The sequence below is a fragment of the Hemiscyllium ocellatum genome, chromosome 24 (genome assembly GCF_020745735.1).
Source record: "Hemiscyllium ocellatum isolate sHemOce1 chromosome 24, sHemOce1.pat.X.cur, whole genome shotgun sequence".
Taxonomy (NCBI): Eukaryota; Metazoa; Chordata; class Chondrichthyes; order Orectolobiformes; family Hemiscylliidae; genus Hemiscyllium; species Hemiscyllium ocellatum.
The window spans coordinates 13943718-13962904 of NC_083424.1; the positions used below are offsets into that span (position 1 = coordinate 13943718).

Here is a 19187-nt window from a genome sequence, read left to right on the forward strand (position 1 = left end):
CCTGCTCCACGGATGCTGCCTGACCGGCTGTGCTTTTCCAGTACCACATTCACAACACTGTCCTCCATTCACCATATAGATTAGGCAGTGATTGTAATGGCTTGTTCTGGAGCATTTGGGTGTGAAGATCGGAGACCCAAAGCCTGTCCAGGCTGCTTGAGGCTGACTGGCTGCCTGTTGATCATGATCCATGGTCTGTGTTCTCAAGTAAGAAAACAATTTGAGGCCATCAGCAAAACAGGTAACAAATCGTGTTTTTGATCAGCTGAATGTAGAAGCAGGAAGAGTAGAATAATTCTTCTGGCTTCCTATTAGAATTGTCAACTGCTGCCCTACACTGTTAGCAAGGTAGCTCCTCCCTCACTGCCACCCTCCCACACCCAACCTCGATCAGGTGACCCCTCCTCTCCAGCTGCCTGTGTTCTCCTCCAGATTAGCCTCTCAGACCATGACTGGTGACCCCTGCTCATGACCTGATGACCCATGAGGTACATTTGAATCAGAGATCGTTGGGTGTCTTTTTGATGAAACGAATCATGCAGGGAGAGCTTCCCCCACCCCACCCCACCCCCACTAATTTAATATCATCTCATATTGCCCCATCCCTGACATTCGTTGGCTGATCTTCAACATCTGAAATTTAAATTCCTAATGCCTTTCTTTAAATTTCTCCACCATGTCTCTGCAACTTTATACCATGAACCATTGCCACAAAATGACAGCCATGAGACTCCCACTTTCTTATTCTAGCCCAGAGATGTTGAAGGCAATCAGGAGACAGAAGGCTGTGATCAGCTGACAGGTCAGGGCAAAGATTGATGGGGAGCATTCTGAATTTGTGTAGCAGATTTCACACACTGCCATTACCAAGATATGTCCCCATTCATTGACTCAAGCCCCTTCTGTAACCCAGTGCTTGCACCTTGCAGGTACTGTAAAGGTTTGTGGCAATGAGACTGTATCAGACAAGCCCATTAGCCTTGACCTACACTGTACGAGATGAAAGGACCACACAGTAGCATATCAATAAGTGGATAATCTGGTAAGGCAATGAATACTTCTGGAACTTGTAGAAGTTGCTATTTCCCTTGAAATTTATCGACAAAAACAGATGAATAATAATGGAAGGTCATCGGGACTTTACCCTCGGGGTCATCTGTGAAAAGGGAAAAGAGAGAGAAGTTGTTATGATAGTCCTGCCAAAATTAATGTTCAGTAAGCATTAGCATTTATACCCAATGTTCAGTCCATTGACTCTCAGACTGGACATTAAACTGACAGAAAGATAAAAAGTGAAGATAGTTCTTAGTTTTGTCAAACGAAGCTGTGGTTAGGGAGCAGCAATGCCCCAGATCTACTCAGAGGGTCACTGCACTGCACTGATAATGTGAAATGGGGCCATTGAAGTGGAACAAGTCATCCAAAACAAGGTGAGAGTTCAAAATGATAAATGCATCCCATGCCAATGAGGGACAGTGGGTTAGGTTACTTCGTTCTAAAAATGACAGCATCTGAAATTCCTGATGAAGAGCTTATGCTCGAAATGTTGACTCGCCTGCTCCTCAGATGCTGCTGACCCACTGTGCTTTTCCAGCACCACACTCTTCAACTCTGATCTCCAGCATCTGCAGTGCTCACTTTCTCTGTGTGTAACTTGCTGTCATGTTTAACCACATATCTCTAGCATCACAAATTCTGCTTGTTCTCCCCCTGTAACATCATCAAACTTCAGCTCATGCTCAGCTGACTCTCTGCTGAGTCTCACCTCCATGCCTTTGTTAATTCTTGACTTGATCATTCCAACGTACTGGTCATTCTGCAATAACGTGCATTTCATTAACACAAATTTGCTATAACGCGATTGACAATTTGGGGACACTGCTTCTATAGCATGAACTTTTAAAGCCAGTATTGGTTATAATTGGTGATTCTGACCATTTTAGTTTAAACAGTGTTACTATTATGCAACTTTCTTATGACACGGGATTGCATGAGAATGCAACTATAGATTTGATTTAGATTTATTGCCATATGTATATAAAAACTCAATGAAAAGTGTCTTTTCACATGTTATACGCAAAGTGTTGCCATGCTCCAGCGCCATCATGAAACACTGAATATAATGCAGGATTTTACTGCAGTAGAGTTCACCTTACTCTCTTCTTCTTGTTCCTGCCCCATTACTGCTCTTCCAGTCACTGCTTGACATCAGCCAGAGCCTCTGTAACAGCTTCTGCAGTCTCTGCTGTGTGTTACCAATCCTGTAACCACCACATTTGAGCTGGAGCCATGGGCCTGGGGATTTACGGGTTCTGTCCCTCCTGTACCCAGTCCAGCACTCCTCCAGACCCTGCTGCCTGTCATTGGGGTCTTCTGCCATCCTTTTGCCAAAGCTTCCACTCCTTCAGACCTAGCTGTGGACCTGGGGCCTTGGCTCAGCCTGTGAGTCCAGGCCGATTCCCAGCCAATGTCGACACTCCACTCTCCATTAATGTTAAATTCTCATCCTTTCCTACCATGGCCTCACCTCTCTGTAACTTTCCTGATCCAACAAACTCTCCTAGATTCAGTTGCCACCCAATTCTGATCCATTGATCATCTCTGATTTTATACACTCCATCAGTCGTAACCTTGCCTTCAGTTTCCTGGGCTCTAAATCTCTACAATTTTCACAATAAATGTTTCTGCCTCTCCTCCTTTAAGAAGCTCCTTAAAACTAACTATTGACCAAACTTATGGTTATCTGTCCTTGAGTAACTCAATGTTATATTTTGTTAGATAATACATTTATGAACCACCTTTGGACAGTTTATTTGCTAAGGAATCATATCATTGTTACATTGCAGACAGAGTTTGGTACATTTGTAAGTGCTACAATAATTAAAGATCATGGGGGGGATGCAAAGGTAGATTGGTTGTGGAAGTTGGGCATGATCTTACTGAATGGGAAAGCAGGCCTAAAGGGCCAAATGGCCAACTCCTGCTGAATTTCTCATACTGTTATAAATACAAGTTGCTGCAGTCAAAGACCTTAAAGATTGTGAATGGGTTGGAAAAACAGAGAGAGGGTGAAAATCAAAACAGGAAGTATCACTGCTGTAAGAGGTTGTGGTCCCCTTGGCCTGCTCAGTGCTGTATGGTCTCCCACCTACCCCTCAGATGCGAGTCAGTGAGATAACTCTGGGTCTGAGGAATCCACATTTGGGATGAAAGACCAAGATAACCTGCAACATTAACTCTGTTTCTCCCTCTGCAGTGTTTCACGGAGTGCTCCCCTATTTCCTTTCAGTTTTCACTTCAGAGTTCCAGCTCCTGCAGTGTTTTGCATTTGTGAAGCAGCTGGGGATGTGCTAGAATCAAACAGCATAGAAGGAAGCCCATTGTGACTGGACCTCCTCTTTGAAAGAGCTATCAAAGTGATCTTACAGCCTCCTCACTGTTTCCATATAGCATCATAGATACTTCCTTTTCAGGTTGATTTGCTAACCCATTTTGAAAGCTCTCATTATATCGCTTTCCAGTATATTCCCGATCAGAACAACTCACAGCCTCAAGTAAAAATATCCTCATCTCCCCTTTGATTCTTCCACCATTTAGCTGAATCTATGTCCTTTGGTTACTGAGCCAGTGCAAATTGTGGATTACTGTCACGCAAAAAGCGAAGATTTATAGGTGACCATTTTGATGTTTTCACAATTAGAAGGTTTCTGGCACATTTACTGTCACTGTCACATGTTTGTCCTTTGAAACATCTCACTGATGCTTGCTGCTGGACAGTTAACAAGGGCTGGACCAGACTCAGGATATCATACCCAACCACCTAGTCCCCATCGCGTCTTACTTCCCTCTCTCCCTCTGCTGCCAACTGCACCAGAGCAGAGACCTGCCAGATTCCTTCTTGTACCAAGATTTAGGACTCACGCTCTCAGTAATAACACTTCAATCAAATCCTTCTATTCCAATAACATTGATGGAAAACCTTACCACCATCAGATGACCATTTTTGCCTTTGAAGACTTGTGATTCATGGCCCGATGTGAAATCGACGATACCTTCCTTGCCCGGTTGAATCGTGAATTTCACGCTGAAACAGGAACATTTAGAAACAGAGTAGGATATTAAATCTTCATGGAATCTTGTATATATACAACAGTAACTATTTAAGAAGGGAGCAAAAACTAATTAGAATGTGCAATACTTTTTTCTGGATTAATTATAAAGTTACTGTAATACTTTGTTACAGATTCCCCACTTTACTGTTAATATGAGATTTTCAGATATGCTCCCAATATGTTACCTTCTCATTATGAAGTTTTGTAACAGCTCGGTTATACAATTCAGCGATCGCACTGCCTCATCCTCATTATAACCTTACATAAAGAACTGTGGATACTGGAGATCTGACACAAACAAAAACAGAAATTGCTGGAGAAACTCGGCATCTGTGGAGAGAAATGTTTCGGCTCCAGTGATCTCTCTGTAGACCTGGATATTGGTTTCTCTCTTCCCAGAGGCTGTCAAACCCGTTGAGTTTCTCCAGCAATTTCTGTTTTTGTTTGTCTTCGTATAATGATCTTTGCTATAACATCCTCTGTTACTTCTTCAGTCCCGTACAAGGCTCTAGGTTACATAACTTTCTCTTATGTGTCCACTGTCATTATAAGACTCTCAGTTTAATGTTCTTTTCGCATTAACTCACACAATCACGTCATTATTATTCACACTGCTGTCTGCCATCAAGGGTTCTGCTGAACAATAATAACTTTCATGATTTTGCTACTACATATGTGAAACAGGTAATAGAGTCATGATTGGTAACTGCAGTGATTCAAGAATGCCTATTACAATCAGGATAACGAGAAATATCAGCCTTGCCTATAATGCCTAGATCCTCAGATTGACCATTTTAAAACCACTGCCCCATTTGTCACCAGAATCTCTCCCTGCTAGTCCCTTTAGAGCAAACAGGTTGCACTCTTAAAACTTCGTCCTGAACACTTTACCTTCTATTGGAAGTTTTTTTTTTCAAGTTCTCTGTTTGAATCCTGCTCTGACCCACAATGCCACCTAACTCCGCCATGAACAGGAGACAGGAGCCCAGTCTACAGTGTCCGGGATGGAGATCAAACTCTGAGGCACCAACTTGCCCCATGCAGGTTGCCCAGCCAACCAACACAGTCAGCCCCCACACTGTGGCAACATGCACTTTGACCTTTGTGTCATAGCCTGGGGCTATGGATGGTGAAGGGAGAGGCTCCAATTCCTTTCCATCACATACTTTGCTCAGGAACCTCTCCTGGTTTTCCCACCTGCCACTGGTACACAGCGGAAAGATTTCAAGGCTGATACTCAACCTGCTTGACCATAATATCAACACACTCTACTTGGCCACCGAGTGCTGAGGTGGGACTCCAACTGGAGCTTCTTGCTCTGGGAAAGGGGCACTGCCGACTGAGTGACAAGAGTTCCTCTTAACTTGCAAGTAATGCAAGATCTTTGCTGCCAAGTCAGCAAATTATTCAGAAAATGGAAGGACTGTCCGGGTAATCTCAGCCTGTGCTGTTTTAGCTGATGGTGATTGGGAAATGCAATTGGCCTGAATGCTTCTGAGCTAGCAAGGGGTCAAATAAGCCAAACTTCTTCCTCCTGACCATCAGCCAACATTGCTGCTGAAAGAGACATTGGGCTTGCATACTTGGGTCAAACCCAGGTACATGGAGGGAAGCCTTCTGGATTCAGGAAGGCTGCCTAGATTCAGACCAACAAGCCTAACATGGCTCAATGTCTTCAACATAATCCAACAGTGATAAGGTCACAATAAAGCAGATTGATTTGTCAAAGACTGTGTGGGGACAACAGAAGCAGACCCCTCTGGTCTATTCTGTTGTTCAGTCTGATCACAGCTGATCTGTATATTAACCGTGTTTAGTTCCATAACCTTGAATACCCTTGCTTTACATAAATCCAACTATCTCAAATTAGAAACTCTCATTGTCCCTCATTCGGATTTCTCCTTGTGTGAAGAGGTGATATTATCTTTGAATAGCCCAGTCTTAACTTTATCCTTTTGACGTGGACTCTCCATAATGAAGAAAAATGTTTTTCTCTATCTACTGTAAATGTCTTTAACACTTCACTAGATCATTCCTCTGACTTCTACCCTCAAGGGCATCCAAGTTGAGTCTATCCTCACAGTTGAACATCTTTTATTCAGGTATTTTCATAATAACAACAAAGTCCTTCAGATGTTAGAAATCATAAACAAACTTGAGTCATGGTGGGCTAAGGAGCCTGTTCCTTTGCTGTATTGAATTGAAAAAAAAACACGAATGCTGGAGAAACTCAGCAGGCCTGACATCATCTGTGGAGACAGAAACTGAGTTGAAGTTTCAAGTCCAGTATGACTCTTCTTCAGAACTGAAGATATTGGGGATGAAGCTGTTTTCTGAAGCAGAGTCATGCTAATAAAGATGTTTCTCTTTTCATGCATGTTGCGTGACCTGCTGAGTTTCTCTAATACTATCTGTGTTTGTGCGATAAACCTGTCTTTTGTACCTACCTGCCCTGGACGATTTTGAAGCTGTTTTGCTTGCTGGCTATTGTACAGAGTTTGGTCACTGTCTCAAACACATTGTCACACTGTAGAATGACATCTCCCTGTATACATGAGACAGACAGTCAGTCCAAACCCAGTGGATGAGCCACCACCACCAACTTCCCTCATGTGGCATGCGACTTTAACTTCACTGATGTGTGCCACTGCGGAAAGCATGGCAGAATTTCACATGGAGACAGTAGCACCACTTCTTGACTTAGATGTCCACTCACAAAGAATGTTTGATAGAATTGTGGAATCCCTACAGTGTGGAAGCAGGCCATTCAGCCCATCGACTCCACACTGACTCTCTGAAGAGCATCCCACACAGACCCATCCCTGTAACCCACCATATCTCTGGAACCTTGCATTTTCCAAGGATGATCCACCTAGCCTGTGTATCCCTGGACACCACAGGGAAATTTAGCATGGCCAATCTTTGGACTGTGGGGGGAAACCAGAGCAACCGGAGGAAACTGTGCAAACTCCTCACAGACAGTCGGCCCAGGGTGGATTCGAATCAAGGTCCTGGGCGCTGTGAGGCAGCAGTGCTAACCACTGTGTTACTGTCTCCATCCAGATCTAAGGTGAGATTTCCCACTTACCCTTGACTGGAAATGCCGGAGTTGTCTGAACGGCTGTTGGGCCATTAGTTGGCTTGGGTGAGATTGGCTCAACAATCCTAACAGTGCCACTGGGCATGGTGGCCACTGCTGGGACTGCAGCCAGTCTCAACAATGATTGTCACTGGAATCAGTTAAGGGTGTGAGTGATGGGAGGGGAGGGGTTTCATCAGGGCTAGTTGGGCAGACCCTGGTATAGTGTTGTGTGTGTGCTGTCATGGGAGGCATGGTGAGGCTGTGGAACTGCTATAGGAGAGTCCTCCATTGGGCCCAGGGAGGGACCATTCCAAACAAGGCTTTCAGAGTGGTGCTGCTATCTGATATGGGCACTCCGCATTGATTGAATATCAGTAGCTTTATGCCTCTGCTATGTTCTCCTCCCCGACTGCCAGCTCCAGAGGGATTGGGGATTGAAAATTCCAGTCTGTGTTTATAATTCACCACATGGTTGAATTCCTTACTCTCAGGCATTGAGAGAGCAAAATCCTTCTTCCTTCCCTAAGCCCCAATGAGAAGGGATTATTTGAAGTTGCATAGGAATGTAAAGAAGGAAAGACCATGTACTGTTGATTTGAATTGATTTGATGTGATTTATTGTCATGTGTACCTAAGTACAGTGAAAAGCTTTGTTTGTGAGAGTACAGGAGATCATAGTTAGCAAGGACAAACAGATCATAGGGATAAAAAAATACTTGGACAGAGTAAGGCATACAGGTTATATCACACAGGATTTGTAAAAGGGATGAACAACATTAACAAGATCAATGTTATTTGACCCGAATGAACTTGTGGACCAATCAAACCTCCATGAATTTCACTACAACAGACCAACAGAAGTCATTTCATGAACTGGTGTAGAATGGCACTGGGTAATATGTAAAGTTACTCAGCTCCCTGACTATACAAGGATGGATACATTTAGAAAGAGGATTTAACAACACTAGTCCCCAGGGAGTAGGAACAGGAGCACACCATTTATCCCCTTGAGCTCGTTAAATCTTTCAGAGAGATGATGGCTGATTTGCAACCTAGCTCCATGGACCACCTGTGCCCTCACTCCATTTACCGCTTGTGCCCTAGCCCCATGCAGCCATTGTGATCTTATCTCTTAACATTGAGCATGGGCTACATGGGACAAATGGCCTCCTTCTGTGCTGCTAATGACTCTTGCTGAACAAAGGTCTATCAATCTCACATTTTAAAATGAACACTTAACCTATTGTTATTTGCAAAAGAGAGTTCCAAATTGTATGTCGAAATTACTTTGACTCTAGGTCTAACCTTGTTTGAGACTGCCCAATCTTGATCTAGCCTATCTGTTCATCATAATATCATGAAGACTTTGCTTACGTTTCCTATTCTGCTATTATACTTTGGGTGTTTTAGGACAGTTCCCGAAACATCTGTCATTGCTGGGATTAATGCTGCAATGAGGAATTGAGAGAAACGGTGTTGAGCTTGATTTTAACTTTGGCTTCATGGCAGGAATTCACAGGAATCAGTTCCTCTTGAACCCATGTGAGGCTGCAGTGAATTTAAGCTCTTGAGCTCGGTACCATAAGGCTGCTCCATTTCCTGGCTGGGCGGGAAACAGGTTGAGGGAAATGGCAACATTTCAGGAATTGTACAGATCCTAGCTGCCTATTGGCACAAAGCTGGATATGAGGATGGAGTTTGTTGGGATGGTATTGTGGGAGGGATTGGTAGGGTCTGGGTGAGGAGTAGCTCCTGGGCAGTGGTGGTCCAAACATTCCTTGTGGATCCCAGAGGAGATCCTGTATCAGGAACATGCACATCCAGACAACAAAATAAAGCTCCAGAGAACTCTGGACACTGTTGATGTATTTTCTGGTAATTTTGATAAACTTCCTTTATTATTAGTTTCTAGACAGTTTTTGTCTTTACTTGCTCCCTTTAATTGACATTAGTTTCGCCTTTGTCCTCAATGTAACTGTACAAGGATTCTCTCAGGTTAATTCTGATTTGTACGGCTATGAGAACTGATCAGAAATGGCTCATAGATCAGATGGTCATTATTGTTATGGACCAGGCCAGACTCCCTCAAAACATTTCAAGAAAGTAGCCCGGACACTAACTTTTCTCGGTGTTTTAAGCAGGTGCATAGTGGATATTTCAGGAGTGATGCAGCTGGTCAAAACCACTTAGTTTAAAAAATGCATTTTTTATGGAAGATTACTGAATGAAACACAAACAAAAGAGAACAAAATACAGAATAGCATAACCTATCCGAAAATCTAACAAATTATCCCAACTTAATGATGCTGTTCCAAATACTTGCAAAAAAGGAAAATCAAACACTGATTCTTACAGGAGAGAGAGAGAGAGAGAGAGACAGACAGACAGACAGACAGAGAGAGAGAGAGAGAGATGGCAGGGAGATTCAGCGTGGAGAACCTTCTTCCTTGTAGCTGTTTCTTTGACCAGCAGCCTCCAAACGGACTGACTGCTTTCAGTGAATAGCCAAACTGCTAAAACCCAAACCAAACCAGAGGAAAACTGAGCTGGGAGAACTGGCCACTCCCCTTTCATTATACAATTTTTTCAAAACTTACTAACTTCTTCAAGTAGATCAAGCCAGACATTTTGAAACCTATGTCTCATAAAACATTTTTGAAAAAAAAACAAGGACAACACAATTTTGTTAAAGGAGCAGCGTCATCACATTATACATACAATCCAAATTTGCCTTCCATTGAACTCCATGCAAGTCAAATTAATGTGGGATTTATGACAGCATCTGATCCAATTTTGCCCTTTTTATATTGTTAAACCCAAGTCAAGAATGGTCGCTACATCAATGAGAAGGAAATAAAGAGGTTGGGAATCCTTACTTTCTGATTGTTGTTCTCACAGGGAACGTGGATGACAAAGACCCCATCACTAAGATTGCTGACAGACACACCTAAAGGAGACAGAAAAATGGAAGTTGTCAACACAGTGAGATCAAAAATGTTCAATTCCCACAAAATACCTGAGTATGGTATTATCGGATCAACAGAATCAGGTTACAGCACAAGATGAGGCCATTCAACCCACTTTGTGTGTCTGTGCTGTCTCTCTGATGGATCAACTTGCCTTTTTAATTTATTAGGATTTAAGAGCTTGCAGCATTGTCTTCGTTTCTCTAGGCCTGGAATTCCCTCCAAACTTTTCCACCTTCTGACTTTGTTTTCTTCTTCTAAGAATGCTTTTCAAAATCTACCTCTTTGATCTAATTTATTCTTTTAGTCCAATTCCCCCTTAATGGTTCAAAGTCAAACTTTTTGTACGAAATCTCCAGTAAAGGGTTTTGTTTTTACCCAGTTTAAAGTTAAATGCAGGTTGTTTACCTGATAGAGTAATTGGGATATTTAGCAAAAAATATTTTTCATCATCTGAGGCCAATATTTGACAGAAATGTTATCTATGCTTTTAATTGAAATCATACGACAGAGGTATTATATCAATGTAAGATGTGGCTGTTAAAGAATAGGGGTAGGGCACTATGGGCTTCAGGAGAATGACCTTTGCCCTCTGGGATCAGAGTTGTATTTTGTGAAGTACAAAAATATCCAGACATCTGTGGTGACTGTGGGTGTGTGTATTGGCTGTAGTTTGACCTGGAATAAAAACAATTACAAAGGGCACCAAAATGAGGAGGGCATAATTCAGTTCTCAATTGTTCACATTCTGCCTATGTCTCTGGCCCCATTATACTGCCCACACTGCCAAGGGCCATAAGGCTTTGCTGGCCAAGGCTATGAAATCACATGACGTAGATGGTCATTGCAGCCTTACCCTCCTCTATTTCGCCCAGTGAGAAAGCTCAGCCTGAGCGTTTCAGACAAGGGGGTGAGATTACATTGAGCGAGGCATTCAAAATCACGCCAGTCTGTACGGAGTAGATAGGGAGAAACTGTTCCCGTTGGTGGATGGAGTGAGAAACAGAGGCTGCAGACTCAATGTAATTTGCCAATGAAACTATGGTGACAAGAGGAAAAAAAATGTTTAGATGTAGCAAAAGGAGAGGATCTGGAACATACTGCCTCGGAATGTAGAGGGTGCAGAGTCAACTGAAGCTTTCAAAAAGGAATTGGATTATTTATCTGTCAAGGAAACATTTGCAAAAAAAAAGCAGGAAATAAGGGAGGGAAATGGCTCTAGGCATTCCTATTGCTGTATCCCCAACTATCAACATCCTGGGGATACCATTGACCAGAACTGAACCAGTCATATAAATACAGTACTTAAAGGAACAGGTTAAAGCTGAGGAATCTGCAATAAATAACTCACTTCCTCTCTCCCCAAAGCCTGTCCATCATCTACAAGTCAAGAGGTGGAAGGCTCTACACTTGCCTGGATCATGCAGCTCCAACAAAATTGACACTCTGTAGTAGCAATATGTACTATCTACAAGAGGCACTGTAGAAATTCACCAAAGATCATTAAATACCAGCTTCCAAGCCCATAATCAATTCCATCTAGAAGGACAAGGACAGCTAATACATGAGAACACTGCCTCCTGCAAGTTCCCCACTGGGCCACTCACCATCCTGAGAGGAAATCTTCCTGCCTCTGATTTCCCTGTCACACAGCAGCTGACAAGAACCAGGATTGAGGAGGATTTAAATGCCGCAGGTGGGGAACTCAGCAACACAATGACATTGGCTTGGGGAGGTGGAGACATTATGGAATGAGACATGGGTATGGAATAGAGGGGAGAGTATTTGTGGGAATGCATGAGAGGTACAAGAATGGAGGTGAGGCCTAGGAAGCAAAGGTAGGATGGGAAAGGGATCAGGATGAGAGGATGAAAGGAATGGGAAGTATAAGACATGGGTTTTAAAAGGAGTACTATTCCAAAAGAGGTACAAATTGCACTGTTTATATTTTGTAGCTTCCCCATTTGGCCTGACCTTGAGCTGTCACATGGTGCAGTGACTGTAGTCAGCAGGTAAGTACTTTATTTAACACATACCCATCAGACGTTTGCTGAAAACAGTGACCAGTTACCTTTGAGAGTCGCATATTCGATTTTCTGTTTGATTTTGTCTTCTTCAACAATATAGGCTTTTGTCTGCATCAAGAGCAATTGTCTAGGTCTTGGTTTGAAACCGTTTCTGTTGTATTTGATGACAGGAACACCATACTGGAAACAAGCAAGCACAGATAGAATCAAATACTCACAACCATCATCAGGCTTCTGCTAGTAACACCTTTCCTGGAACTCTTTCATATCACTCTCTTCACCTGCAGGTCACAGTGGAGGCGTGATGATAATCTAATGATAATCTGCAATATTTTCATCAATAGCAAGTATGTTCAACTTGGGGAATCTCTCCTTCTGGAATGATTGGTGAATGATCTGCTCAACGTCAAACAGAGCCATTGAGACCTAGTGGCTCTTCAGTGTGATTTTTGGTTGATATTGTCCTAATTGAACTCAGTGACAGTGCAGTGATTAGTTCCAGTCAGACTTGGAAAGCCATCAGATTTGGAGATCTAGTGGCTAGGCCACAGGAGCGCATGCTGAAGTTTTTTGAGAAGCACAATGTGCACTTTGTCCTGAGGGAGTCTAGAAAGGGAATAAAAGAATCCCTGTTTTTACAACAAGTGCAGCACTCGGATTCTGAACTCACCTCCACCGAATCTTCCCAAGAAATTCACTGCTGCTAGATGCAGCTATCTTCTGCTGGTGAGAGGGGATGTTTAAAAAAAAGTGTATCCTGACTGTCACATTAAACAGTGACATCAGTTTAATTCCTGCTATAAATCTGAGCTATAATGCGCCATCTGAGTTTGAACAGCATTTATCCACAATGCAGTGTACTCAGGGATTCTCTTCTGAAAGGATAATGACCACCCGCTGTCTAACCCTACATCACGCACTGCTGAAAACTGGCTAGTCAATATGGATAACCCTTTAAATGTGGCAGCCCAGAATACACAGCACCACGTGCCCCTGTACAAGAAGGGTAGTAGGGATATTCCGGGTAACTACAGACCAGTGAGCCTGACGTCGATGGTGGGGAAGTTCCTGGAGAGGGTACTGAGAGATAGGATCTATTTATATTTGGAAAGGAATGAGCTTATCGGTGATAGACAACATGGTTTTGTGCAAGGGAGATTGTGCCTTACCAACTTGATAGAGTTCTTCGAGGAAGTGACCAAGTTATTAGATGAAGGAAGGGCTGTTGATATTATATAGATGGACTTTAATAAAGTGTTTGATAAGGTTCCCCATTGTAGACTAATGGAGAAAGTGAAGTCACATGGTGTGCAGGGTGTTCTAGCTAGGTGGATAAAGAACTGGTTGAGCAACAGGAGACAGAGAGTAGTCGTTGAAGGGAGTTTCTCGAAATGGAGAAAGGTGACCTGTGGTGTTCCACAGGGGTCAGTGTTGGGGCCATTGTTGTTTGTAATATACATAAATGATCGAGAAGAGGGCACTATTAGTATGATCAGCAAGTTTACAGATGACACAAAGATTGGTGGAGTAGCAGAAAGCATAAGGGGCTGTCAGAGAATACAGGAGGATATAGATAGACTGGAGAGTTGGGCGGAAAAGTGGCAGATAGTTTTCAATCCAGACAAATGTGAGGTGATGCATTTAGGCAAGTCTAATTCTAGAGTGAATTATATAATGAATAGAAGAGCCTTAGGAAAGGTTGAAAGGCAGAGAGATCTGGGAGTGCAGGTCCATTGTACCCTAAAGGCTGCTGCACAGGTAGATAGAGTGGTCAAGAAGGCATATAAAATGCTTGCCTTCATTGGACGGGGTATTGAGTATAAGAGCTGGCAAGTCATGTTAAAATTGTACAAGAAATTGGTTCGGCCACATTTCGAATACTGTGTACAATTCTGGGTGCCACATTATCAAAAAGATGTGGATGCTTTGGAGAGGGTGCAGAGAAGGTTTACGAGGATGCTGCCTGGTATGGAAGGTGCTAGCTATGAAGAGAGGTTGAGTAGGTTAGTTTTATTTTCACTAGAAAAAAGGAGATTGAGGAGGGGACCTGATTGAGGTTTACAAAATCATGAAGGGTATAGATAGGGTGGATAGAGACAAGCTTTTTCTCAGGGTGAAGGATTCAATAACGAGAGGTCATGCTTTCAAGGTGAGAGGTGGAAAGTTTAAGGGGGATACACACAGTAAGTACTTCACACAGAGGGTGGTGGGCTTTTGGCACACATTGCCAGCAGAGGTGGTAGAGGCAGGCACGATAGATTCATTCAAGATGAGTCTGGACAGATGCATGAGTAGGTGGGGAGCAGAGGGATACAGATGCTTAGGAATTGGCCAACAGGTTTGGACAGTACATTTGGATCGGCTCAGGGTTGGAGGGCCGAATGGCCTGTTCCTGGGCTGTAAGTTTTCTTTGTTCTTTGCTCTTTGCTCAGTAACTGTGTGCGCAGAGTGACTGTACCATGTGAGGAACATCATGTTGTCACCTTACACCAAGGTGTGAGCAATCAGCTAATCAAAATAGCATTCATTCATTTTATGGCAGTCATGAATACAGTTTTTACTTTCAAAAAGTCCAGCTAAAAACCGAGGAAATTTACTTCACAAAAGAATGCAGTGTAATGGAAAACAGAGAGACAATTTTAACCGAACATGCTGTGATAAACATGGGGTCAGATGCAATGCTGATTTTACAAGCGGAGTGACAGTTGAAGGTATAATGCAGAATGATCTGGGTGTGAATGGTATTTCCACAAGGTTCCTGTTGATGAGATAGGTTAAAATTAATCTGAATGTCTGCAGCATAACCCAGCGCCTCAGTAAGTTATCCAGTAAGTTTGGGACCACTTGCTGGTCTCCTTCTCAGAGTCATTGCCTCTTCAGTTCTGTCTCTCACATTCCCCTAGATTAGATTAGATTACTTACAGTGTGGAAACAGGCCCTTCGGCCCAAACAGTTCACACCGACCCGCCGAAGCGCAACCCACCCATACCCCTACATTTACTCCTTACCTACCACTATGGGCAATTTAGCATGGCCAATTCACCTGACCCGCACCATCTTTGGACTGTGGGAGGAAACCGGAGCACCCGGAGGAAACCCACGCAGACACGGGGAGAACGTGCAAACTCCACACAGTCAGTCGCCTGAGTCAGGAAATGACTGTGTGGAGTTTGCATGTTCTCCCCTTGAAATGGTGACAATACTTGCTCAGCTCCTTTAACTAGCGGAGGCTGTTGTGCTGCAGTTACAACATAGTTCTGGTTAACCAGGATATGCCCCTCTCTTACCGTCTGCCTATCAGAAAGATTTGCAAGTTGACAACCAACCTGTTGAGTGCTTTATCAATGCACCTTCTGTAGCCACCAAGTCCTGAGATAGGACTCAAACCTTCAGGTTCAGAGGCAGGGACACTACTCTGTGCACCATGAGACCTCTGACTATCTCTGTAATGGTCTGCCCTGCAGGCAAGGCATGACTGAATGGAATTTGGAATTTTACCCTGAGTCGTTCATGTCGGATCAGCTGAAATGCCTTCGGGTTGATGTCCTGTTCACCTGAGGATGGAAACACAATGTTACAAGGAGGAGGGGCACGTGGAAATTGTTGCTCAGAAGAAGTGTAGTGTGTACTTACGAAGTCTGCTGTCACTAAAGGGTTTGGTGACACTTTGTTGGTAACCCTCTTTCTTCCCTTTAAACAGTGTGCTGGCCACAACCTTTTGCTGCATCTGTGTAATAAAGGCAGTCACGTTAGAAAATGAAGGATGCGTTAATTCTTCGATGAGGTACTGTCAGGTACCACACTAAACAGCCTTTCCTGTGAGCGCCATAATGAGTGCCATTGATCAGTGAGACAGCAGGGGGCATCAGAGGTTAGCTCAATCCTGCCCTCACCTACATTTTGCAAGTAACGCCTGTCTATTGTCTGTGGCCATCATCAAAGGTGACTGAGATGCTGCCCACAGAGCCCAATAGTCTGTCAGTATGCCATCTGTATTCATGTCAGCTCAGGGTGAGACATGAGAGGAGAGTCACCCTCCTGGTATGGGGTGGGTGGGGTTGTGCAGGGAACAAAAATAAGGAGGAGAGCGATATTTCCATTTGCGGATTATAAATGGCAGACCAGCTGGCAAACAAAACAAACATCTTCTGTCTTGCAGACAGCAATAGGTCAGTTTTTGGACTTCATGTCAATTTCAGAAATCATCAATAATCCAACAGACATCTGCACAGTCAAAAACAGCAGAAAAGTTTCAATAAAGACAAAGTACGTGTTACCAGATTGGCAAGATGTTGTGGTTACTGAGCATCTTACACCAACAGAACTAGCTCCTTGGGATAAGGGCTGAGGAAGTGTGGCTCACATACAGACACAACCACTCTTCCTGCCAAGATGTTATTTTATTGTGAATTGCCCACCTATCACTAACTGCACACAGGCCTATAAACATGGAACAAGAACAATCCACTCTGCCCTTCGTGACTACTCCGTCATTCAATTACATCACGGCTGATCTGATTTTAACCTCAACCCTACAACTGTAGAGCAAGGGGCAAAGAATAGGAGAGTGGTCCCATCAGCCTGCTGTTTCACACACTCAGCACAGGCACACAGGACTGAGTAAAGTCAATCTCTGCTACAAGGCTCTACATCTGAGATGTTCCTTTTCTCAGGTTATATATGACAGCAGGCATGTTAGTTGTTGACTAACTCACCGCCCTCCACCACTGAGAAATCTTGCCCTATTTGGTGCTAATTACTTTGCTAACCATTGAGCTTGATGGCAAATTTCAATCTGTATCAAAGCCTTATCCAGGCCTATCAGCTGTCAGCAGCTACTTGGTCTTAAAGACCACTAGTTGAGGCCTCATCTTCAGGGGATCCAATGGCAGGGAAGTAAGATTTATAGCTTTGCTTCTCCTGGGGTGAAGGGTACAGGAAGAGGGAGGTCATGGTGGTGCCAGACGCAAGGGACTGGGGCTGACTTTTGGAGGCCACCACTTTGCCTCCAGGTTGTGTCAAATGGAGACCCCCTGACCACCCCAAAGTGGCAGGCTGGTTGGTCCGGTTACCCCATCAGGAAAGCTGGTACTCTCCCCAGCTGCCTGGAAGAGAGGTAATCAAGGAGTTGGCAAGTTGAGGCACTTAGGTAGCCATTAATTGAAGGCGAGTTGAGAAAGTCCCCACTCAGCAAGGGTGAGAAGTCAAAAAGAGGTCAAGCATGTCTCCGGGGCCACTCCTTCAACCCCTTCTCGCCACTGCTGCAATGGGGGGTGGATGGGGGGGTGTGTGGATGGGTAGAATGTGATTGCAGCCTGAGTTTTTATATTTGTACACATGCAGAAATGGGCATCTAAAAAAAATATAATTACCTGCAGCTTGTGTTGGGCAGAAATTCCCCTGCAATATTTCCGAACCAAAGTGCGCATGTGCAGTTTCTGTAGCAGTTCCGAGGTCTGTCAGAGCAGAAAGTTTAGAAAAGGTTACTTTCCTTTTGTTGACAGCAACAGTGTCCTGTCACTTGTCACTTTTACTGCTTTCTGTGTTGACATGCACCAAGTTAGATGGACAATCTACCAGACGTCCCTGGTGAAGTTCTTCAATTGACCACTAGGTGGCCAATCTCAGCAGCCCATTAAATCTCTCTCCATTGAATATCACCTTCCATCTTCTACAACCAGACTGAAAACCCAACATGGTTCCCTACAACCATCCCTTACAAATTGTTTTATGAGTACTTCCTTTAATGCACAGCCCCCTTTGACCCTTTTTTTGCATGGCCTAGATCTACATCACTGATTGAGGTCAGCGCTTGCCAACTCTTCACCCATAACCCTGGAATCGGCAGCAATCACAGATTTCATCTCTGGAATATTGCTCAGCAAAATTAAGATCAGAAAACGTTTCTTGCATTTATTTTCTCGAAATGCTTTGGTTTTTGAAGAGGGAGTAAAGGACTGTTTGAAACTGTGTGGGGTGGGGAGAATGACCTGAGGAAAATTCCAGGAATGTCTCCAATTAGAGTTTGCAATACTGAAGTTCAGCAAGGAAAAAGATTCGAATTCATATCACCTACTGTAAAAGATTTAAATTCATACTACTCAGCCCAGTGTGCTGTTCAGCATGAGACAGTCATAGAGATGTACAGCACGGAAACACACCCTTGGTTCAACTCGTCCATGCTGACTCGATATCCTAGATAAATCTGATCCCATTTGTCAGTATTTGTTCCATATACCTTTAAACTCTTCCTATTCATATTCCCATCCAGATGCATTTTAAATGTTGTTCCAGCCTCCACCACTTCCATTAACAGGTCATTCCATTTATGTACCACCTTCTGGATGAAAATGTCACCCTTAGTTTCCTTTTAAGTTTTTCCCACTTTACCTTAAACCTATGCCCTCTAGTTTTGCCCCCCCCCCCCCCCACCTCGGCCCAGAGAAAAGACCTTGTCTATTCGCTCTATCGATGTCCCTCATGATTTTATAAACCTCTATAAGGTCTCCCCTCAGCCCCCGACACTCCAGGGAAAAAGCCCCAGCCTATTCAACCTCTCCCCATTGGTCAAACCCTCCAACCCTGGCAACATGCTTGTAAATCTTTTCTGAACCCTTTCAGGTTTCACAACATCCTTCCTGTAGCAGGGAGACCAAAATTGAATGTAATATTCCAATAGTGGCCTAACCAATATACTGTACAGCCACAACATGACCTCCCAACTCCTGTACTCAATGCTCTGATCAATGCACTTGTCAGAATAGGAGAGAACCTTGTTGCAAAGGGAAATGAATCACATCAAAAATCTCTCACGAAACTACTATTGCTGCTCATTTTCTAACAGATTTTCCAGTGGTGTGGTGTGTTACAGTTCACTTAGAGAGTCTAGCAACATACATTTTTACCTATATGTTGTCACCTGGAATTACAAATAGCAATGACCAGCATCTCCAACTTTCTCTTCATCCCAGTAGACCAGGAATCTCTCCTGCTCTTAACC

At 43.6% G+C, this 19187-nt stretch overlaps 1 protein-coding gene across 1 annotated transcript in view; it reads right to left on the reverse strand.

Moving 5' to 3' along the window:
* Positions 1–1129: 1129 nt before the first annotated feature.
* myo1ha (myosin IHa) overlaps positions 1130–19187 on the reverse strand; it is a 64545-nt gene continuing 46487 nt past the window's right edge. The window contains exons 24-31 of the mRNA XM_060843931.1: positions 17560–17643; positions 15821–15914; positions 15686–15741; positions 12232–12367; positions 10071–10141; positions 6560–6657; positions 3985–4084; positions 1130–1156 (exon numbers count right to left, since the gene is read on the reverse strand). Coding sequence (XP_060699914.1) covers positions 1130–1156; positions 3985–4084; positions 6560–6657; positions 10071–10141; positions 12232–12367; positions 15686–15741; positions 15821–15914; positions 17560–17643 — 666 coding nt within the window. The remainder of the gene's footprint in view (positions 1157–3984; positions 4085–6559; positions 6658–10070; positions 10142–12231; positions 12368–15685; positions 15742–15820; positions 15915–17559; positions 17644–19187) is intronic.